Source organism: Panthera pardus, unplaced genomic scaffold, assembly GCF_024362965.1.
Source record: "Panthera pardus isolate Hobbes unplaced genomic scaffold, ASM2436296v1 HiC_scaffold_12, whole genome shotgun sequence".
Lineage (NCBI taxonomy): Eukaryota > Metazoa > Chordata > Mammalia > Carnivora > Felidae > Panthera > Panthera pardus.
The window spans coordinates 57,287,107-57,310,752 of NW_026526677.1; the positions used below are offsets into that span (position 1 = coordinate 57,287,107).

At 48.7% G+C, this 23,646-nt stretch overlaps 1 protein-coding gene across 5 annotated transcripts; it reads left to right on the forward strand.

The window, feature by feature from the left end:
• The first annotated feature begins 5,826 nt into the window (after window positions 1–5,826).
• Window positions 5,827–21,295, forward strand: PLEKHB1 (pleckstrin homology domain containing B1). 5 transcript variants are annotated; one of them, XM_019449756.2, is made up of 8 exons: window positions 5,827–5,928; window positions 8,628–8,703; window positions 9,853–10,005; window positions 10,585–10,687; window positions 11,789–11,828; window positions 14,445–14,549; window positions 19,286–19,385; window positions 19,957–21,295. In XM_019449756.2, the coding sequence occupies exons 1-8, from the start codon at window positions 5,911–5,913 to the stop codon at window positions 20,091–20,093; spliced, it is 732 nt and encodes a 243-aa protein (XP_019305301.1). In that variant the 5' UTR covers window positions 5,827–5,910; the 3' UTR covers window positions 20,094–21,295. The 5 variants fall into 5 exon arrangements, with proteins under 5 accessions (XP_019305301.1, XP_019305305.1, XP_019305302.1 ...); XM_019449757.2 differs by lacking the exon at window positions 5,827–5,928 and adding an exon at window positions 7,248–7,395; XM_019449754.2 differs by lacking the exon at window positions 5,827–5,928 and adding an exon at window positions 8,463–8,483.
• Window positions 21,296–23,646: the final 2,351 nt, after the last annotated feature.

Below are 23,646 nucleotides of genomic sequence, written 5' to 3' on the forward strand. Positions count from 1 at the left end.
AAGGGAGAGAGTCGTGTGTGCAGTGATGGTAGGTATGTTAACAGTTCTCTTGGTTTTAGGCAGAATTTTTCAGTCAATTAAAAAAATTTTTTTCTATACCAAGAGTCAAGGGGCATACCATTAACAATTCAGCATAGTTCTCATAAAATGAAAGTTCCCATCAGTTTCACCCTGAGGTGAAAGAAGATAAAAGCCCAGAAGTGACTGACGACCTGATACATCAAACCCCATGATTTGGATCATCTTCTGCTTAACAGCAAACCAGCCAGGAAAAGAAAATCCTCAATATTTAGATCAAGATAAGCCCATCTCTTTTTTCATGAGAAAGATCCAAAATCCATAAAAAAACCAAATCTGTGGGGTGCCTGGGTGGCTCGGTTGGTTGAGTGTCTGACTCTTGATTTCGGCTCAGGTCACGGTCCCAGGGTCATGGGATCGAGCCCCACGTGGGGCTCCACACTGAGTGTGGAGCCTGCTTGGCATTCTCGCTCTCTCTGCCCTTCTCCCCTGCTCATGCTCTCTGTCTCTCTCTCAAATAAATAAAAAAACCCACAAATCCGTAAAAAGAAACCAAATCTATAAAAGTACAAGTGGAAAAAGCAAAAGCAAATTTAAAACCATACGGGTAACAAAAGCACCTTTTGTTTAGGGGCTTCATACAGAACTCCATGGCCTGTGTGAAGAGTCAGATCAAGTCTCTGGAGGAATGTTGGCTAAAGATGAAAGACCTAACAGCTTCCCTTGGGGAAGGCAACATACATAATAAGTTGGAATCAGGAGGTGGAGACAGTATTTATGACCAGACAAGAAGAGCCAGGAGGACACTGGCTGATATTGAAAAGTCGAGTGCGCATTTAAAAATCCAAGATGGAGAGAGACGTCAATTCTACATCAACACTGCTAAAGAAGGGAACAGAAAAGCCAACAGGACAGATCATCTTAAGAGCCTTCAGGTTGAGGGGCATCTGGGTGGTTCAGTGGGTTGAGCGTCCAGCTTTGGCTCAGGTCATGATCTCCCAGTTTGTGGGTTGGAGTCCCACGTCGGGCTCTGTGCTGACAGCTCAGAGCCTGGAGCCTGCTTTGGATTCTGTGTCTCCCTCTCTCTTTGCCCCTCCCCTGTTCGCACTCTGCCTCTCTCTCTCTCTCAAAAATAAATAAACATTAAAAATAATATTTTTAAGTAAAAATTAAAAAGTCTTCAGGTTGAACAAACCTCCACTGAAAAAGTACAGACCAAAATCTCCAGGGGAGAGGATGTGAAGTGATAAACTTTATCAAGAGAAAGAAATGGAGTCTCTTGAGAAATTATCTGTCCAGAAAGATTATCACTTGGAGCAAGAAAAGGAAAGTTCTGAAGCAAATGACAAGATGAGCATGCAAATGAAGAGCTGAAGACCTTCAGAGTGCAAGTCAAAGACCTTGAAGGGGCGCCTGGGTGGCTCAGTCGGTTGAGCGTCCGACTTTGGCTCAGGTCATGACCTCACGGCCTGTGAGTTCAAGCCCCGCGTCGGGCTCTGTGCTGACAGCTTGGAGCCTGCTTCAAATTCTGTGTCTCCCTCTCTCTCTGCCCCTCCCCTGCTCATGCTCTGTCTCTCTCTCAGAAAGAAATAAACATTAAAAAAAGACCTTGAAGAAAATCTGGAAAGCATCATTTATCCTTTTATTGCCTTGAACTAAAAGATCATGACCATTGGACAAGAGCACAGGAGGCTGAAAGGAACCTTTTTATCTCAAGAAAAGAGATTGTAAACATGCAACAAAGAACAATGGGAGCCATAATTAAACTTGAGCTTCTAGATGATGATCCAGATGGAGCAGTTTTCAGGGAGCAGTTGCACTGCCCCCCATCTCTGGTATGGGGTGCTGTTTCTTCTGAGATAGGAGGGTCTCAGTTCCCCTTCTGTCAGACACATCTGGTGTTTTCAATAGATTCAAATGGGAAGTTCATGACAAGACATCTACCTCCCCCCTGTATCGGTAAGGGTTCTCCGGAGAAACAGAACCAGTAGGCTACATATTCATATATAAAGAGTTATCTCAAGGAATTGGCTTATGTGACAGTGCAGGCTGGCCAGTCTGACATCAGTAAGGCAGGCCAGCAGGCTGAAAACTCTCAGGCAGGGGCTGAGACTATAGTCTATAGACTGACTAGTCTTCTTCCTCAGGGAAATCTCGGTTTTGTTCTTAAGGCCCTTCAATTAATTGGATGATTATTGAGAATAACCTCCTTTACTTAAATTCAGCTGGTTGTAGAGGTTAACCACATCTACAAAATACCTTCACAGCAACACCTAGATTAGCTTTCGATGGAAAAGCTGGGTACTATAACCTAGCCAGGTTGACACAGAAAATTGATTCCCTATGCCCCAGGAAGCCTGGATACTGGTCATCCCTCACCCCATCCCAAACCCACGGCTTTCCACCAAGAAGTTGTGCTCTTTATACTCCCTCATGGGCTGGGTTTTTCTCTGGACACTCCCAACCAGGAAATGGAAGTATATCACCTTCCGGGTCCATTGAGCCTCCACATAACCCTTCTACTCAAACTCCTGAAACACAAGAAGGGCCCTATACCATTTCACTTAATTTTCTTCAAAATTATTTTTGAATTATCTATAACTTTTTAGCTTAAAAGCTTTTCACAACCCAACAATAAAAAACAAATAACCCAATTAAAAATGGACAAAAGATTAGAATAGGCATTTCTCCAAAGAAGATGTACAAATGGCTAATAAGCACATGAAAAGATGCTCAACATCATTGGCTATTTAAGGAAATGCAAATCAAAACCATAACAAGATAATACTTTTCACCTACTTAGGACAGCTATAATAAAAAAGATGGACAATGACAAAGTTGATGAGGATATGGAAAAATTGGAACTCTCATACACTGTTGGTGGGAATGTAAAGCGGTGTAGCCCCTTTGAAAAACAGGTTGATAGCATGAAATGTTAAACATAGAGTTACCATATGATCCAGCAATATCACACCCAAAAGAAATAAAAACATATATCCACACAAAAGTTCTCACACACATGTTCATAGCAGCACTGTTTACAATAGCTAAAGAGTGGAAACCACCCAAATGTCTATCAACTGATGGATAAATAAAATATGGTATATCCATACAGTGGAATAGTATTTGTCAGTAAAAAGGAATGAAGTACCCTGGGATGCCTGGGTGGCTCAGTCGGTTAAGTGTCTGACTCTTTTTTTTTTTTTTTAATTTTTTTTTTTTAACGTTTATTTATTTTTGAGACAGAGAGAGACAGAGCATGAACGGGGGAGGGTCAGAGAGAGGGAGACACAGAATCTGAAACAGGCTCCAGGCTCTGAGCTGTTAGCACAGAGCCCGACGCGGGGCTCAAACTCACGGAGTGTGAGATCATGACCTGAGCCGAAGTCGGCCGCTTAACCGACTGAGCCACCCAGGCACCCCAAGTGTCTGACTCTTGATTTCAGCTCAGGTCATAATCTCTCAGTTCATGAGGCTGAGCCCCACATAGGGCTCTGTGCTGACAGCACGGAGCCTGCTTGGGATTCTCTCTCGCCCTCTCTCTCTCTCTGCCCCTTCCCTGTGTGCATGTTCTCTCTCTCTTAAAATAAGTAAATAAACTTAAAAAAAAAAAAGGGATGAAATACACATACAGATACGTGCCACAACGTGGACAAACCTTGAAAACATCATGTTAAGTGAAAGAATTCCATCACAAAAGGCCACATGTTGCATGATTCCACTCAAACAAAATGTCCAGAAGAGGCAAATCCATAGAGACCAAGTAGGTAGTGGTTGTTGCCAGGGGTTGGGGGAAAGGAATGACCACTAGAGGGTATAGAGTTTCTCTTTGGGGTGATGAAAATGTCCTGAAATTATTTAGCGATGGTGGTTGCACAAGTCTGCATATATTAGAACACTGAATTGTACACTTTTTTTTTTAATGTTTATTTACTTTTGAGAGACAGAGAGTGACAGAGAATGAACAGGGGAGGGGCAGAGAGAGAGGGAAACACAGAATCCGAAGCAGAATCCAGGCTCTCAGCTGTCCACACAGAGCCCGACGTGGGGCTCGAAACTACAAGCCGTGAGATCATGGCCTGAGCTGAAGTCTGACACTTAACTGACTGAGCTACCCAGATGCCTCTGAATTGTACACTTTAAAAGACTGAATTTTATGGTATATATGTCACTAGATTATTATGAAAAACCTTTCACATAACTTTTTACTTTCGATCAAATTGCACCTTAAAATAAATTTCAGAATTTTAAAACAGAGCTAGTGTGTTATTCGCATTATATCATACTGTCTTGAAAATATGAGTGGTAAATTTTAACTTGATGAGCTAGTTCACTATTCTCTAAACAATATATTATATGAACTGTTCACCCACTAGAGACATTTTAAATAGCCAAATACTTGTTCTCTGCCAATGGTTCTATGCACCACAGTTACAAGAGAAACCTGAAAGTTACTTGTTAGCTTGTTGGTCTCAATACATTTCAGTTGATTAAACAGTCTCTCAAAGCCAAGACTTTTGAGCTGGGACTCCTGCTATGCTTTCAGCATCTCTCACCTGTTGACCCACACTCTTTCCAACAGTCTACACAGCTCTGGAAATTAAAGACAATCTCAGCGGTAATCGTCATGGCTTCAGGGTCTATGAACTCCCAGGAATTACATGCAAAATGTGATATGTGTGTGCATTTTTTCCCGCGAGCAGAATCTACACCCTTTATCAGCTTCTCAAAGAGGGTCATTGACCAACATTTTAGACACATATGCCAGATGAGGCTGCATTTAGATTCTGTACAGGTACCCGTGGTTTTAGTTTGCCACTCACCATTCTCCTTTTTCTTGTCATAGCATCCCCTCTTTGGGAGGGTGGTGGAGGACTCATCCCCCTGAATTACACACTGTTGCAGGAGAATCTTCCCTTTTCATATAGTTGCTAAATCCAGAGTATGTAATCTAGGAGCTGTCTGCCCTGTTCCCCCACTCCTCTGTGAAGGACACCAAACAGCCCCTCACAGAGGGGAGCAAGGAGAGTTGGGGAGAGGGGCAGAATCCAGGTCTAGATTTCCTGAGGCCAGCTCCACCCTTTCCTTCCTTCCTTCCGTTCATCCTTCCTTTCTGCTTCTCCTTCCCTTCTCTACCACCTTTCTACCTTCCTTCCCTCTCTTCCTACGTTCTTCCTGCCTTCCTTTCTTCCTCCACTTCCTTCTCTTCCTTCCCCTCCTTACCGTCTGTATTCCCTCCCTTACTCTCTCCCTTCCTTCCTTGCACTGTGAGGCGGATATTTAATTAGGAGAAGGCAGGGGTGGGACGTTTCAGGGTCAGAAAGGCACTGTGGTTTGGTAAAGCTGGTTCCTGGGGATGCACGGAGACGTAGGAGCTCAGCGGCTAATAGGATTGGTCATGGCGAATCCTTCAGCAAGGCGCGCACAGCACGAAGGGGCGAAGCGCCGGGGTGGCTCAAGGTCAGGATTACAGAAATTCAGAAGCGAGAGAAAGCTTAAAGAGCCAGGCTGTGCAGCCAGGGCTGGGGTGATGGCACTGTCCGGCCAGGCTGGAGAAAGCAGATTTAGCCACGCCCCGACCGTGGGAGGAGGCCCGGCCCGCCCCTGCTTCGGGAATCTTAGAGATACTAGGCCAAGACCACAACCAAATTACCGATGATTTGTTACCCAATGAACTGAATGAAGGTCAGCAGCTGAGATCAGTCCGGGAGGTTGGGGAGTGACTGGAGAGGGAGGACGATTTTTCTCTAGGATCTGTATGCCTCCTCTTACCTCCCCCTTCCGGCTCCCACTTGGTAGCATCTTCCTGATCCCTTTATCTCTTAAGGCGCTCAGGAAAATGACCCCCTGCAGGAACCTTCTGGGAAATGCTGCCCTGGCCGCCCAGGAACCATGAGTCCTGCAGCCCCGGTAAGGAACAGGTCTCTGGGACAGGAAGAAGGGTCCAGGGCAGGGTGGGTGCCCCTCTCAGACAGGGTTTAGGACCAAGAGCCCTTCAGGCCCTGACATCCCTGTTCTCTGAATGACATCCTGGATCTGCTCTTAGTTGGGGTTTGGTGGGGTTAAGCTATTTAGGAAATGATCCTGGAAGAGGAGCCCAGGTTGTAGATACAGAAACAATATTCTTTCTCCAGTTGGGCCTCCTTCATTTTTGACTATGCCCTAGAGAGATCTTTTCTACCCACAAATCAAACCACCTAACTCTCCATCTTGAAACCCCCACCCCCAAAGCTCCAGTCACTATGTCATAATACCCAAGTAAGTCTTGAGCCTGTCATCCCAGGCTTCATGTTATGTCCTTGCAAAACCTGTAGCTTCATCCCTTTCCACTCCCCATGCCCTCCCCACCCCTGCACTGTACTTTCCAAACACACTGAAATACTGCATATTCTTTTGAACTTTCCTTTTTAAAATTTTTTTTTTAATGTTTATTCATTTTTGAGAGACAGAGAGAGACAGATAACGAGCTGAGGAGGGGCAAAGAGAGAGGGAGACACAGAATCCAAAGCAGGCTCCAGGCTCTGAGCTGTCAGGAGAACCCGACACAAGGCTTGAACCCATGAACCGTGAGATCGTGACCTGAGCTAAAGTTAGACACTTAACTGCCTGAGGCACCCAGCTGCCCCATCTTTTGAACTTTCTGATCAGTGCTCATATGATTCTCTTAGGTCTACCCCCTGGGAAACTACTCATCCCTCAAGAACCCTTTTTAGCCTCCTTGGGAGGCCTTCCTGAACCTCCTGGGCAAAGTCAGACTCTTTTCTCCCATTGTTAAATCATACCCTGTGCTCTACTTGTGTTTCCATTTAGTCTATCCCACCAGACTGGAAGCTGGGGAAGGAAGGAGGGAAGGCCTTGTCAGGTGCTCCTTTGTGCCCTCCACTAGCATCCAGAACAGTGCCAGGCACAAACCGAGTATTGAAAAAACGTGACAAGACTAGGAGCCTGGCTTACTTACTTACTACCTTACTTTTTTCTACAGAATGAGTTAATGATTCTTAGGAAATGTATTGCATGATAAATGAGCGCACAGATGTCTTGGCAAAATAAAATTGCAGGTGCATCTGCTCACCTGTGCTCCAGGTCAACACAGGGTTTCCACCCAGGACAGGCCTTGTGCAATCCAGCTCTAGGGCTTCAGACTACAAGTCCCAGAATGCCTCGTGATCGCGCATCTCTCCCCGCCCCATCCCCTCCCAGGAGATGGGGCGGGACCTGGGGGCGGGGCCCAGGGGCAGCCAGGCCCGGGGCGCAGCCCGGGTATTGAAATGCCCCAGGCTCTCTGGGGCACACAAAGCGCAGGCGCAGCAGGTTGGGTAACAGCAAGCATCAAGTAGCGGCCGTTTTGGCAGCAGCATCCGCCACAGGTGTAGACAGGTGGGTGCATCAAGGGGAGGCTGGAGAGGGAGTTTGCACCTGACCCTCTTTGTCTGACCAGTGTAGGGCTTGGAGAGGGGAGGGAGTGGCAGGAGAAGTAGGGACAAAGCCAGGCGTTCCAGCTCAGGTGTTCCAGCTCTTGCTACGCAGCAACAGGTGTAAGCAGGTGGGGGAGGGGCAGAGCCACCTATTCGCAAGTAAGTCGCCCTCAGGAACAGAGGGAACCTGGATTCCAGTCCAAGCTCCATCGCATACACGGACAAGTCGTTTGCTGTCCCTCAGTTTGTCCATCTGTAAAATAGGAGTCAAGATTCTACCCATCCAACAGAGTTACAGTGGGGACAAGGTGACGTGGTATAGTACATGCAGTGGTTTCAGAACTTGGCTGCACATTAGAATCACCTGGGATCTTTAAAAACTATCAGTGCTTGCCTCCCAGCCCCAGACCTTCTGATTTAATTGTTATGGGGTATGACCTGGGTATTGAGAGTTTTAAAAGCTCCTACTGTTGTAATGGTTAGAAGTTGGGACTGCTGGGTGTGAATGCTGGCTCCTCTGTTTACTAATCGAGGGGATCTGCGTAAGTGGTTGAAGTTCTCCAGGCCTGTTTTCTGGGAGTAACAAGGATTTTCATGAGGTTTCAATGAGATAATAGACAAAAGCACTGAGAAGCATATCCAGCATATAATGCTCAGTCAATAATAGAAGCTATTGAACTATTATTTTACACACTTTGTAAACGGCTCAGGTGAGATTCAAATGGGAGGGAAGCTTTTTTTTTTATCATGAAAGTCCCTCATTCATTGTCATGATTCTAATATTCTGTGCCGACAGCATTTCAAATTCCCAGGGTTTCCAACATTGTTAACTGTTCCCCACTCCAGCCTCTACTTGCCTCATAGACACAAATCTAGAAACAGAAGCCAGAGAGAAGGGACATGGCAAAGGTTTTGGAGCTGAGATTGGAATTCAGGCTCCTGACCCCCACCCCCGCACAATGGGTGGCTGCCCTGCTGACCCCACGAGGACAGTGCTCCCATTATCTTTCTAGAGCAGAGAAGGAGAAGGAGACCGGCAGGCTTGCCCTTGTTTGTTTACTAACACTCTCTTAAACGTTTCCACGTTTCCTCGGTGGCTTCCCCAGGGAGGGCAGGGCTGGGGGCTTCTCTTTGGGGAGCTGCCCCGGAGCTGCTGATGAGGCTTGTGTGTCCTGTGAATCCTCCGTCCTACAGGTTCCACCTGACTCCACCCTGGAAAGTCCTTTTGAAGAAATGGCCCTGGTGAGGGGCGGCTGGCTGTGGAGACAGAGTAAGTAACCTTGGGCCAAATCCTCGTCCATTGTGTACCTTGTCCAGGGACAGGGGTGAAGGAAGTGGCTTGTTAGGTGTGCCACAGTGAACACTTCTCCCAAGAAACAAGACCCTTTTTACCCTTTCTCCTTTGTTTATACTCTCCTCTGCTTGGAGTGTCCTTCCTATTCCTGACTGCTTGGAAAATGTCCCCTTCTGGGAGAAGCCTTCTCTGACTTTTCCTCTAACCTCCACTCCGCCTCTGCTGTAGCACCAAGCTGGGTTAGAGGCTCCCTACACTGTTCCCAGTGCGTTATGCATACCTCTGTTATAGCACGGATCCCCCCAAAATGTAACTGCCTTCATCTATGGGTCTTACCACTCCCCCACTCCATACTGACCCCAGACTGTGAGCTCCTCGAGGGCATGGACTGGGTTTGATGCTCTGCATATCCACAGCACTAGCCCAGGGCTGGCCATGGAACGAGGCTCAGAATAATATGAAAATGCCTCTATGCTTTGGGATCTGTAAAGCCTTAAGAAGCTTCTTTATGACTTTGCCTTTTCTGTTAAGATTTTCAGTCGTAAAATGTCCAAAGGTAGGGCTCAGGCTTCCAGACCCACCTCTGACCAGAATCATGATCTGAAGAAGAGCTCTCCTGGGTTAGGGGTTCTCCAACACCCCATGACCCATTCTCAGTTCATTCAATTCAGCAAACACTGAACCCAGGTCCTGCTGGGTGCCAAGTCCAGGGTGGGGAGCTGTGGACACCCCAGTCCGGTAGAAGAGGCTGACACTACAGAAACAACTGTCATACAAGTGCAAGATAAGGGATTAGATGGAGGCTCAGGGTAGGAAGAGGCCTTTGCCCTTGAAACTTGGGGCTTGGCCTTGGAAGCCCCCAAGGAAGGAATCTGGTCATTCATTTACCATTCAACACATTTATGGAGCTTCTGCTATGTGTTAGGCCCATAGGCACATAGGGAGGCACTGGGTAAGCAAGGCAGAAAGAGGTTCTGCCATCATTTCAGGGGGTAGATAGACAAGAAAGGCATGGTTATAACACTGGGGGCTGCGGGTGAGGGGATTCTGGGAGCCCGTCCAGGGCTCCTGCCCCCTAGCAGGCTCTGAAATCAGCCTGCCTAGCAAATGTGAACTTTTGCACAGGCTCCATCCTCCGCCGCTGGAAGCGAAACTGGTTTGCCTTGTGGCTGGATGGGACCCTGGGCTACTACCGTGATGAGACTGCACAGGACGAGGAGGATCGTGTGCTCATCCAGTTCAATGTCCGCAGCATAAAGATCGGCCAAGAGTGCCACGGTGAGAAGCCCTTTTCCCTCTGGCACTGTGACTATGTCCATGGCCCTCCCATTGTGTCTGTCTGATAACATCTGCATGAGGCTCTTGCCAGCTTCAGAGGGCTTCCATAGACATTGCTTCTGGGTCTCTCAACTCCAACTCATGTGGGTTTGAATTAAGATAGCGGTTCCTTATTGAGTTCCTACCCTGTGCTGGGCCTGGGTCCTGTGCTGGGGTCACAGAGGTAAGTCAGACAAGGTTCCTGCCCTCTGGGTGCTAGAAACTGGATAAAGATGAAAAGAGATAAGGAGGATCAGAGAGGTTAAGTGACTGGCCTAGAGTCACAGAGCAAATCTCCTCAACCAGGGCTCAGGCCACAGTCATAACAGGGTAACTGATAGATGTCTAACTATGGCAATAGGCAACGTGGAAAGGTTGAAAGGCTCTGAAGAGTAAGCAGAATCCCAGAGAAAGTGTGTGAGATCAGAGGAGGTTGGCAATGGCCAATAAACAGGACCTGGAGGTCCGTCCCTATTCTTGTTTCTGGTTTACTGGGGCCTGTGCCCCGTGGAAACCCCATATGTGTGTGTCTGTCTCTAGATGTGCAGCCCCCAGAGGGCCGGAGCCGAGATGGCCTGCTGATTGTGAACCTCCGGGAGGGCTCCCGCCTGTATCTGTGCGCAGAGACCAAGGACGATGCCGTGTAAGTCCTCTCAGGAGAGGATAGGGAGAGATCTTGGGGAACGTAACCGGATGCCTCCTCCTCACTGGGCCTTCTGATTCCCAAAGTGTAGGAAGAGGGGACAAAGATCAGTCAACAGGGAAGAGGTTGGGCAGAGTGGATTTGAATGGCTCGTGGTGATTGGTGTGGTACCCAGAAAAGTCCTCACATCACCCTGTGATGGAACCTGGGACTATGGAGGGAGGAGTGGGCACACTGGCCTCTCCTCAGGTGTGTGGTCCTTGATCATACAGGGTCGTGTATTTAGCAGGCTCTGAGATGAGCCCTCACTTGGGGGTGATACAAAGGAACAGACAACTCTGTGGCATCCGTAAAGGACCTCCCTTCCCACTGCCTCCTGAGGAGATGCCTTAGTGGGTGGCCTTTGATCTGAGGTGGAGACCCTGCCCCGCCTCACAGAGGCAGCCCACTGTGTTGCAGAGACATGCCAGTGTCTGATGCAGATCCACACTGTGAGGCCGGGTGTGTCTGCTTACTCACATTCTTTCCCTTCCTACCCTTGGGCTGAGGGGTCAGTAGGCCTTTGCATTGTAGGAGAGTGAAAGAGATGGGGTGTGTGGGAGTGGGGGAAGCTGAGCTCTGGCCCGACAAAGCACAGAGCCGCCTTGTCCACACTAGCTAGGTGCCATGGCAACCAACAAAGGCCTGATTGTCCTGTGTCCACTCGGCCCTCACGGGGCTCTGGGGTCAGAGCGTTGGGGAACTGTGTGTGTGTAGGTTTGGGGTGTGGAGGTGAGCTGCAGCTAGAGAACCAGCCCAAGCATGCCAGAATCCGAAGGCCCCAAAGAGACCACCCAAACCCAGCTGTCTAGTGTCTAGACGGGGAAACTGGAAGAGGGGCAGACTGTGGACTAAGAATGAATTAGGAGGCTCCAGCTCAAACGAGGGCTCTGTCTGTGTGACTGGGGTGGGAGAGGGGTTTTGTCTACCCAAGGGGGTCAAGGGGACCTCCCCCCTTTACAGGAGACTGGGGCTGAGGCTGTGTTGAGGACGAAAGTCTTAACAGCTAGGGGCCCAATCTCCCAAACTCCCTCCTCAAGGTCTGATGGGTTTGCTTTGCAGAGCGTGGAAGACGGCGTTACTGGAGGCGAATTCTACCCCGGTGAGCCCCCCATTCCCTCCTTTTCCCCTCCCCACCCCTTCCTGCCATGGAATCATGGGTGACTCAGACTCGGTCTCCACCTGCCAGGAATTCTCAATTCCCATAAATGTGAGTGAATAGGCTTGTGTGGACTCAGAGACTGTGAGTCCAAGTGTAAAAGGACAGAAGACAGACAACTGGTGCTTGGAGAAGAGAGAGAGACTGTAGGGGGTGGCATGTAAGCTGGGGCAAAGGAACTGTCTTTTATTGAGCAACTATTATGTGCTAGGTGTGACACAGGTGCAGTTCCACCTACTCCTGACAACAGTCCTGTGAGGCTGGGATTATTATTACCTCTCTGAAAAGGATAAGATTGAGCTTCATTCATCCACACAACAATTATTTACTGAGTTCCTACTATATTCAGGCACTCTGAAAAAGGGCAGGGATCAGAGGTGAACTAAGAGATGTTGGCCCTGTTCTCCTGGGTTCAATCTAGTGGGCAGCCGGGTGTGAGGAAGCAACTACTCACACAGTTAATGATTCTATTGCAACGGTGTTAACTGCTTTGACAGAGATGTGCACCGTGCATTCAATGTGTGACCACCTTGGTGGCCTGGTCCAGATGGGAGTTCAGACAAGGCTAAAGATGAGACCCTGAAGGATAAACAGAAATTGACTGTGTAGAAGGGGTGGGGTGGGGTAAAGGGAACAGCTTTCCAGGCAGAGGAACTGCATGTGCAAAGGCCCTGAGAAAGGGTAAGACTTCAGTAAGTTTAAGAACAGAATGAAGGCTGGGGCAGCTGGAGCTTAGGAAGGGAGAGCAAAGGGAGTAGGAGGGTTGGCAGGGCCAGGCATTATGGGATGTGTTAAGATGTTGGTTTCTGCTAAGAACACCAGGAAGTCATTGAAAGCTTTTAAGCAGTGGGATGATATGAACAGATCAGACCAGATTTGTGTTTTAAAAATATAGTCTGGCTGGTCAGTAGGGAATGGCCTGTAGAGGGTAAGAGTGGATGCCAGGAGACCAGTTAGAAGGCTGGGACAGAGTCCTGGTGACTGGCTGGAGGTCTGGTCTAAGGCCTTGCTAATGAGGATAAGACATATTTAGGAGGTAGAGTCAATAGAGCCTAGTGATTGATGGAGGTGTGGGTTTGAGGAGCTGCCCTAGGCCCCCAGCTCAATGATAGCCCAGCTTGGCCTTGACCCCATCTGCCTGACTCCACATTGTGTGCTTGCTCCTTCTATGTGTGGTGCAGTGGAGCCCAATCTCACTCAGAGAGACTCTGCTGGAAAGTAGCAGAGAAGACTGGATTGTATTTAGAACCCTTCTTAGACATGCACCTGCTGAGGGCTGAGCATTGTGCTCAGTACCTGCCATCAGTTATATCATTTAATCTTCCAACAGCTGCGGTAGGGCTGTACTTTTAGTTCCATTTTACAGATAGGAAAGTTGAGGTTCAGAGAGGAAGTGACTTGTCCAAAGCCTCATAGTCTTAAGTCAGCGGAAGAGCCTGTATTGGAGCCTAGGTCAGTGAGATTTGGAGGGAAGGGCATTACTGGTAGAAAGAACTGCATGAGCAGAGGTGAGGGGTGAGATGTGCACGTGTGTGTGTGTGTATGTGTGTGTAAGTGCCAGGAGTCTGTCCTGGCTGGACAATAATACATGGAGGGAAAGAAATGGGGGAAATGACCTCTGAGGAGCGTTGTGGGAAATGACAAAGGGCATTAAGAAGGGGGGACTTGGCCAGACTTTGGGGAGCAGATTCAGGCTTCTGGGTGGAGACTGGATTAGAAAAAGCTGGAAGTGAGGAGGCTGGAACAGTAGTCTACAAGGCAGAGACACCCCTGTTGGCTAACCTGGCTCTGAGCTCCAAATTCCCCATAGGCAGAGCAAACGAGTCCCACCCAAAAGAGGCAGAAGGAGGTGAGGGCTGACCGTTCTGTTCTGCACTCTGTGACTCTATGAAGCTGCCTTGTCCCTCCTCTGCCTGTGCACCTTCCTGCTGCTCTGTTTACCATAGTCTCTGCTCTGACCCTCTACTCCCCCTCCCACTGTCCGCCGTCACACACACCTGTCTGATCCCAGGGCTTGCTTGAGTGGAATGTGTTTGTGCCTCAGTCTTTGTACCAGTGTCTGCCTCTCTGAGTGTTCATGCCTGTGTCCGTGACTTCTCTCTGTTCTGTGCCTATGTAGGAGTGACCTGCGCTTTGTCCCTCCATGTCCTGCAGATTTATACCCCACTCTGGACAGAGGCTCTTCCAGGGAATATAGGGCCAGGGTCACAGCCAAGGACAAGGCTGGGAGGCCAGTGAAGGGGAGGACAGGTGGGTGGGAGGGCAGATCAGAGTTGTTCTGTCCTTTCTGGAGACTGAGAGCCTCAGCAGCCTAAAACCGGTGAAGGTGGGCTAATTATGGAGGGACACTACTGATCCTTCTCTGGGTAACTTTGGCAAAGTGTCCCCCTCTGAGCCTCCCTCCATTACCATGGGCTGAAGAGGAAGAGGACCACTCTTTCCCCTGCCCAGCTGGCAGAGGGCTCAGGTTGGGCCTGTTAAAAACTGAGTTTCTCCAGATATAGAGGGCCACTGACACCTCCCTCCCTCCCCCTTCTTGGGTTTCTGTGGCTTGAGCAGGCCCCAACCGGAGCCACCGTCCCTCCCAGGAGCCGCCGGGTTTGCCCCAAGGTCAGGTGTGTGACCCGCTCGTGGAGCCCCTGTAAGGTTGAGAGGCGGATCTGGGTAAGTGCTGGCTCAGCCCTCCCTGCCTCCATTCTGGCCACAAAGATGTGCCTCCAAAACTGGGCCTAGTCACATCCCTTCTCTGCTCACAAACATTCCATGGCTACCTATCACTCACAGAACACCAACCACAGTCCCATTCTCAAGGATCCAGCCTGAGATCTCAAGGATCTCAAGTCCCATTCTCTCAGGATCCAGCCTGAGCCAATCTCACCTACCACATCCCCTCATCCCCTGTGCTGTAGCTGCTCCTCCAGCTTCCCAGCTGCACCAGACCTCTTGCCTCTTCCCAGGCTTTGCACATGCCGTTCTCTCTGCCGTGAAGACTCTTAGTTTCCTTATTCCTCTGACAAACTGATGCTTAGCCTCTAAGAGCCACTTCAAAGGCTACCACCTCCTCAGGGAGGACTTCCCAGACCTCCAGGTATTGTCACTCCCTTCACAGCCTGCTGGATTAATGCTTAGTATCATCTTATTAGGCCTTGTTTCAAGTCCCTTTATTTCGGTCTCTATTCTCCCATGAGACCTGGGACTTCCTCCAAGGCAAAGACTGGGTCTGATCAGCTCTGCCCCTATGGAGCCTGGCTCAGTGCAGTGCTGGGTATACAGCAAGTGCTCAATGAGTACTTGGTGATAGGGACAGTCTGTTTTTTGTTTTTTGTTTTTAATTTTTTTTAACGTTTATTTTATTTTTGAGACAGAGAGAGACAGAGCATGAACGGGGGAGGGGCAGAGAGAGAGGGAGACACAGAATCGGAAACAGGCTCCAGGCTCTGAGCCATCAGCCCAGAGCCCGACGCGGGGCTTGAACTCACAGACCGTGAGATCGTGACCTGAGCTGAAGTCGGACGCTCAACCAACTGAGCCACCCAGGCGCCCCAAGGGACAGTCTGTTTTGACCCTCCTTCTTCCCGGTGCATGGAGCTGGGGCACAAGTGGGCCTCAGGCAGTGTTCACCAAATGAGCGAATGAGTGAATGACTAAAGGGAGGAAGGAGGAGTGAAAAACCTCTGTTAATGGCATCACTATCACATATCATAATTTAGTCCACATCTGTCTCCCTTCCTCCTACCCCAGAATTTCTGGAAAGCAGGATTGGGGGATGAATCCTATCTCTGTCCCCAGTGCTCAGCAGGGCATGGGGTGGGTACAGTGGGGGCCTATCTTCGAGTGCTGGTGGTCTTATAGTCAACTGTGAACTCCTTTTCTAGTACAGTGGTGTTTGATGTGGCTGTGAGTTAGAATCACTTCAGGACTTAAAAAAAAAAAATCTAAACGTTCATATCCTACCTCTGGATGCTCTAATTTTGTAGGTCTGGAGTGGGGCCTTGGAAATCTGTGGTTTAAAAAAGTTATTCAGGTAATTCTGATGTCCAGAACCACTGAACCCAGAAGGCTAGGTCTACCTAGGTTCAGGTGCATAGACGTGGCTCAGTTGGATTCTCACTGTGCCTTGGGAGTGGGCATTGTAGGAAAGACTATCCCTATTAACAGATGTAAAAACTGAAGCTCTGAGAGGCTACATAACTTGACCGGGACACTTGATTCTTCAGTGGCAGGACTAGGATTCCCATCCCAGCATTCTGAGACATCCCCCCTACCCAAATGAGGATGTAAGTTTGTTTAAAGATTTTTTTTTAAATGTTTATTTGAGAGAGAGAGAAAGAGAGAGAGAGAGAGAGAGAGAGAGAGAGAAAACACAAGTGGGGGAGGGGCAGAAAGAGAGGGAGACACAGAATCCAAAGCAGACTCCAGGCTCTGAGCTGTCGGCACAGACCCAGATGCAGGGTTCAAACACACAAACAGTGGGATCATGACCTGAGCTGAAGCCAGAGGCTTAACCGACTGAGCCGCCCAGGCACCCCAAAGATGTAAGTTTGTTTAAAGTGGGGATGCCTAAAAATGGGGTTTAAAAAGCTGTAAACCTTATAACAACAGCTTTTCTGAGGGAAGGGAACTTATTTGTATGTGGCCTCCTGATTGGCTGACCCTGCACTTGCAAAAGGGGCTGGGCTTGCAGAAAGGGAGAGGATCAGGGATCAAGCCCTTACGTTCTGTCCCTAAGGTCCCTGGAGGATCCCCTGCCTCGTTGCCAGGTGACCCATATGAGTTTACCTCTGGGCCTCCCAGACCTAGAGGGTAGAAACAGGTGCCGCCAAGGGGCATGAGTTGGTGTTTTCCATTCTCTCTGAGGCCAGATGAGGCCACAGGCTCACTGTGCAGCTGCCGTGCAGATACAGGCTCTAGATCCTAAAGTCTCTACAAATAAAAATGGGGATCTGAGTGCTTGGATCTCTCTAGACCCTTCCAGGCATGGAGCTTAGATCCTGGCTACCCACCACCAGAAAGCTCTATTGGATCACTTTTAGGGAAGAGCACAGTGAGGGAAGTCACTTGAGACTGAGCATTGTTTGAGCCTACTGTGTTACCCTGGAACTGGTCATTGTCCCTAAATTGAGGCTGGACTTAGAGCTGGGTGACCTTAGTTCAGTCTGGCTCTGTATTTGACTCACTTGAGATAAATTCAGTACATTAGGCAGCTATCATGTTCCAATGAGGCCTAATTAGACCCCCTTGTGGGTCTCAAGTCTGATGGGAGAGACACACTCACAGGGATACAAACAATGACACTGCAGAGTGACTGGTGCTGTGATAAGGAGAGTCTAAGGGCTAAGTCTGTTCTCCCAACAGAACCTGAGGTTCAGGGAGAGTAATACTTGGGTTCAGTCTGAAAGATAAGTTAGGTAATTGAATGAAAAATGAAGAAAGCATCCTCATCAAAGAGAAATGGCATGGAGGGGTGCCTGGGTGGCTCAGGAGGTTCACGGTCAGGCTTTGGCTCAGGTCGTGATCTCATGGTTTGTGAGTTCAAGCCCCGTGTCAGGTTCTGTGCTGACAGCTCAGAGCCTGGAGCCTGCTCTGGATTCTGTCTCCCTCTTTCTCTGCCCCTCCCCTGCTTGTGCTCTGCCTCCCTCTCTCAAAAATAAATAAACATTAAAAAATAAAAAAAAAAAGAAATGGCGTGGGGATTTGAAATCACAGGTATGTATTTAGAGAAACCCCCTTTACAACCAAATTTCTTGAAAGGGATGTCATGACATGTTGATTCCATGCCTTATTTCTCAACCATTCTTCAACTCTCCATAGTCTGGATTCTCCCCCTAACCACTCCTCTGAAAAATGTTTTTTCAAGGTCATCCACAACTTCCAAGTTGCCAAATCAATGGCTTATTATTCTCTTGGCACTGGCCAAAAGGATGGACAGAAGAGCATAGTTAGAGGATAAAATCATGAGACTTTGTGGCTGGTGTGATATGGAAGACAAGCGTGTGAAGATGAGAGTGCCAACCTGATGCCTTGGTTTGAGTATGTGGTAGTGGCATTTAGAGAAAAGCGTTTGTGGAAGAGCAGGTTCAGGAGATAGAAAGGTGATGAAATCCCTTCGAGATAGGTGGAGTTTAAGACACCTGACTTCTAAGAGGAGTTGGACCATTCAGGGGTGACACCTAGTTTGAGAGAGATATAGAGTAGAAGGGGGCTAAGAAGAAGGAGCCAGGAGACTAGGGGATCTTGCTCCCTCTCTAGGTCTACTACCTCATGGGTAAAATGAGGGGCATGGATTAGGAGTTTCTATTTAATTCAGCATATATTTATTGGTTCTTGCTATTCACTAGATCCCGTATGTAACAGAAATTAATCAGAGTCCGTGTCTATAAATAGCTCACATTTGGGGTATAGGCAGGAAAGTCCAGGAGGAAAGATAGCCCATAGAGAACTTAGGAAGAAAGAATTCTTTCTGAAACCAAAAGGGCTTCCTGGAGTGGATGATTTCTGAGTTAGGCTTTGAGGGGTTGATTCTAATGGAGAGACTGCTTTCCTCCCTCAGAGAGAGAAAAGTGACCATTCTTCTCTGAGCCTCCCACCCCCAGTTCTGTGGTAATGTGGAGATAATAATGCCTGCAGTAAGGATTAGAGGAAGTAATACATATGAACACCTCCCTCGGAACCTGGTACATGGTGGATGCTTGATAATACTTTAGTTACTTTCCATCCATCCCCTCCTTTCTTTTCCTTCCTCCCCAACCTGCTTTTACTTCCGGGCCTGGGGGCTGGCCAGGTGCCCTACCCAGTGACTAGGAGAGTAGAAAAATCCATTGGCTTTCTCCAAATGGGACCATTGGAGAGCAGCTAGCAAATATTAGATTACATAGGGAAGTTGGGAGACATGGGGAATTTAAAAATCTATATATTTTTAATGTTTATGTGGAGAGAGCGCATGAGCAGGGGAGGGGCAGAGAGAGAGAGAGAGACAGAGACAGAGAGACAGAGAGAGAGAGAATCCCAGGCTGACAGCACAGATCCTGACTCGGGCTCGGGGCTCAAGCTCACAAATTATGAGATCATGACCTGTATGGAAATCAAGGGTCCCACACTTAAACAACTGTGCCACCAAGGTGCCCCGCTGTGGAGGATTTTTGACCAGGGGAGTGATAGGTAGGAGGGTAGGGTGAGGAAATGGGATCTGGATGTAAGGGCTACAGTTTTAGAGGACAAGGACCATGGACCATGTGGGGAGGCAGGGCCTTTCTCCAGGAGCTTGCTGGTTCCTGGGGATCCATTTCTAACCTTGAAGAAGTGGTTTTGTAGGCCCAGAAGAACCTAAGCAGGGTGTGGTGGGTAGGGGCCCAAACCTGGGCCAGGGAGTTTCTGGGCAGTAACCCAGTGGGGCTCCCCAGGTGCGTGTCTACAGCCCGTACCAGGACTACTATGAGGTGGTAACTCCCAATGCTCATGAAGCCACATACGTACGCAGCTACTACGGACCGCCCTATGCAGGTAAGTCTCCAGCCTGGCCTGCCCCCTGCCCAGATCCAGCCCCAGGCCCCTGCAGCTGGGACAGAAACCACTCTTGTGGGGACCACGGATTTTTCCGGGCGGTACCCACCACTGGGCCCTCCCCATCCCGAGACTCGGAATATCTCTTGAACCAGTGTACCTCCACACTCCAGAACTGACCTCACTTCTCTAGGCTGTCTGACCAGCAATACCCGTTTCTGAGCTGCTGGCGACCCCTGGTGGCTAACGCGGGAGCGGCCGCCTCCTTCCGCCCCAGGGGCTGGCGGTTGGGAACGCCCATCCTCTGATGTGGCCTGGAGGTTCTTAGAGATACTGAGTTTCCTCGCTGTTCCACTCTAGCCCCATGGTCCCAGCAGATCCAAGGCCTGTAAGCCCTGGAGAAGGAGTGCAAGTCCTTTCCGCATCAAGGCCTCAGTTTCTCCGATTGAGGTGCAGAAGAGTGGGCTCAGCTCTTTACCCTGGGTTGGGCATGAGTCTAGTGGGAGGAGAGGAGTGAAGATCTCTCTGCTCCCTACTCTGAAGTCCCCGTCCCTCACCGTTCTCTCCACAGGCCCCGGCGTGACGCACGTAGTAGTGCGGGAGGATCCCTGCTACAGTGCGGGCGCTCCGCTGGCCATGGGCATGCTCGCGGGGGCCGCCACAGGTGCCGCGCTCGGCTCGCTCATGTGGTCTCCCTGTTGGTTCTGAGCCCTGGGACTGGGAGTGTGGACCCTGCGCCTAGACCAACAGACCCCTTTTCCTCCTTGACCCCACCCTCCACGATTTAAGTCCTGCTGTACTTCGGCTCCTTCTTCTCCACTAGTCCCCCTGGACTTGGATCATCCATATCCCACTCCCCCACTCTCACCCCTTGCGTTGCAAGAAGCTATCATCCCAGGCACAAACATAGCTCAAAATCCTTGTATCTATTGCCAGACACCCCAGACTTTTGTTATAGACACATATAGACATGGTTCCCTCCAATACACCAGGACACAGAAAACGACTCATGTGACTTAAAGTTCCCAGGTACTGGAGACCGAGGAGTCAGGTTTTTTCCTCCAGCACCTCCATGGTTGCTGGGAAAAACAGAAGTAAACAAACACTTGACAGGACAGTTATCAATCCTTTGACACATGAGGGTAAAGAACAGAAGGTAGGCTAGGAGTAGGGTTGTTGCAAGAGTGCAGAGCAATGATTATCATGGACATGTCCAAGGAATTAAAAGTTCATTTAGGCTGGGGTGGGGACTGGGATAAGATCATGATGGCCCTCCAGGCTAAAGAGCTTGCTGGGTAAAGGGGAGATGTGAGCTTTTTGGAGGGAAGTTTCATGATTGCGCCTATAATGAATATATTGCCTGTTAATACTGACACATACTGAAATCCAAAACACTCTCTGAGGTTAGCCCCATCCTTCCCACTATCAGCTTCCAGGGTCCCCTGTTCCTTCAGTGCTCAGAAAACACTTGTTCCCATGTTAGGGGTGCCTGGGGCAGCAATTGAGTTGAACCTGGGGTCCCCTTGCTGGGGGGCAGATAAGCTGTGTTCAGGACCTCCAGCCCTAGGATGGTGCTTCCATCAGGAAATGCATTCCTGGTCCCCAGGAACTTGGCCCTCTGTCCATAACTGTGGCTGTCACCATCTTAGGCTTTGTCTCTTCCTTCACTCTGGGGGAGATGGCAGTGTTCACCTCTAGGGCCTGATCCAGTGGGAAGCCCCATGTGTGCCTCCCTGTATGTGGCCCAGCAATCTCTCCATTTGGCTCCTTTACAATTTCCTCTCCCACCCTGTCCTAACAGAAGAGCTAACATTCCTACCCAGTAGCCAGAGTAGCCTGCTAAAGTTCCCTTGTAGGTATGGGCTCTAGTGGCCCTGCTGCAGAGACTAATAAAGATATGGTTGGCTCTAGCCCTGGCTCTGGCTCTGGCTCTTTTGTCCACCTTCCCCTCCCCGCCACGGTACTTGTCTCCCTGGGACTCAGCACCTACTTGTGCCTTCTTTGGTATAGTAAGAAGAGTGTGTGGATTCTGAGAGCAAGTAGAACTGGAGACAGCATCTTAGCTGAGCAATTTGGGGCAATTCACTTAACCTGTCTGGATCTTGCTTTTCCCATCCATAAGGTGGTAGGTTGAAGTTGGCCATGCCTGAGGGCTCATAAGGAGAGGCTGCCTCAGCATAAAAAGATGGTCAACATTGCTCCTCATCAGGGAAATACAAATCAAAACCACACTCAGATATCACCTCACGCCAGTCAGAGTGGCCAAAATGAACAAATCAGGAGACTATAGATGCTGGCGAGGATGTGGAGAAACAGGACCCTCTTGCACTGTTGGTGGGAATGCAAACTGGTGCAGCCACTCTGGAAAACAGTGTGGAGGTTCCTCAAAAAATTAAAAATAGATCTACCCTATGACCCAGAAATAGCACTACTAGGAATTTACCCAAGGGATACAGGAGTGCTGACGCATAGGGACACATGTACCCCAATGTTTATAGCAGCACTCTCAACAATAGCCAAATTATGGAAAGAGCCTAAATGTCCATCAACTGATGAATGGATAAAGAAATTGTGGTTTATATACACAATGGAATACTACATGGCAATGAGAAAGAATGAAGTATGGCCTTTTGTAGCAACGTGAATGGGACTGGAGAGTGTTATGCTAAGTGAAATAAGTCATACAGAGAAAGACAGATACCATATGTTTTCACTGTTATGTGGATCCTAGGAAACTTAACAGAAGACCATGGGGGAGGGGAAGGAGAAAAAAAAAAAAAAAAAAGGTTAGAGAGGGAGGGAGCCAAAACGTAAGAGACTCTTAAAAACTGGGAATAAACTGAGGGTTGATAGGGGGTGGGAGGGAGGATGGGGGGGGGTGGGAGGGAGGATGGGGGGGGGTGGGAGGGAGGGTGGGTGATGGGTATTGAGGAGGGCACCTGTTGGGATGAGCACTGGGTGTTGTATAGAAACCAATTTGACAATAAATTTCATATTTAAAAAAAATTAAAAAAATAACTATAAAAAAATAAAAAAAAAAGAGATGCTGCCTCAGGGTGTCTGTCATCTGAACTAATGAGTGATCTAGGCTGTGCCCTGTCTGCTGAGAGTCCAGTGGTGTTGAGGTCTTTTCCAGTAGGTTCTTATCCTTCTAGAGTTGAATCAATGAGTTGGTCTCAGAAAGCAGGTGGTCAGGGAAGGAAACAACCATTTTGCATCAGACCTTTTGAGGCTGCAAGTGACAGAGACCCCCTGCTCAAACTGATTCAAGCTAAAGAAGGGAAAGCATTGGGTCATATAACTGAGAAGTCCAGAAACTGCTTGGTGCAGAAATTCAGTGTCCCTTAGACTTTGTTTTCATCTTTATAGCCACTGGGCTTGCCCTTTCAGAGGCTTCAGTGATACTCAGCAGCTCCAGACCAAATGCCCTTCTGGGTTCAAGTCTAGCCAAGAGAGCTTTTCTTCTCCTCATAGTATGAATAAAAGTCCTGGGACTGAAGAGCATTATCCCAAATTGGGTCCTGTGGTCATCCATGAGTCCATGGTGATCTGGAAAAGATGATCTAAAACAACAGGGCTTACAACAGGGGTGGAGTGGTGTCCCAAAGAACGTTTAGGGCACTGTTGCCCAGAAGTAGGATGGATAAGTGGCAAAAACATCAGGTGTCTGCCCCAGCCACATTCCCAGAGACACCAACTTAGAGGGAGACATAAACAAACACCAGTGATTCAATGAGATGAGGTAAGTGAGGAACATGGTACAGTGCGAGCTCTGAGAAGAGGTATTCAACTCTGCCAAAGGAAGTGGGGAAAGATCTGGGGCAGGGATGAACCTTGAAGGCCAAGCAGGGAAGGGAGGGAGAGCTTTCCACACAAAGAACACATGGAAGAAATGGCATGAGCAATGGCCTCAGAGGACTTTGGTCTTGAGAGCACAATGAAGTTCAGCCTGATGTCACAGTCTATTTCATGGTGAGGAGGGATGGTAGATGAGGCAATATTATAGAGAACCTCCCACAGCTGGGTTAAGTGCTCTTCTCTGTGCCCCTACAGCCTCAGGACTACCATTTATCACCCTGATGAGACCTGGTTCTTTCCACTCACCCCATTGAACAGGGCAAGACAAATGGATGTTTCAGATGTAGTTTGCTTCAAAATCTCTCCACTAATAGGATTGTGGCATGAATTTTTTATCTTCCAGCTGTCCAGTAGACAATTGTTCACATATACATTAAAACAAACATTCTCAGAAAACAGTCTG

Excerpts from the sequence above, each read along its gene's own strand:
- PLEKHB1 (XM_019449756.2), top strand. Across the intron at positions 11,829-14,444 it reads TGGAGGCGAATTCTACCCCG|GCCCCAACCGGAGCCACCGT; the intron begins GTGAGCCCCCCA and ends TGGCTTGAGCAG. Across the intron at positions 14,550-19,285 it reads AGGTTGAGAGGCGGATCTGG|GTGCGTGTCTACAGCCCGTA; the intron begins GTAAGTGCTGGC and ends GGGGCTCCCCAG.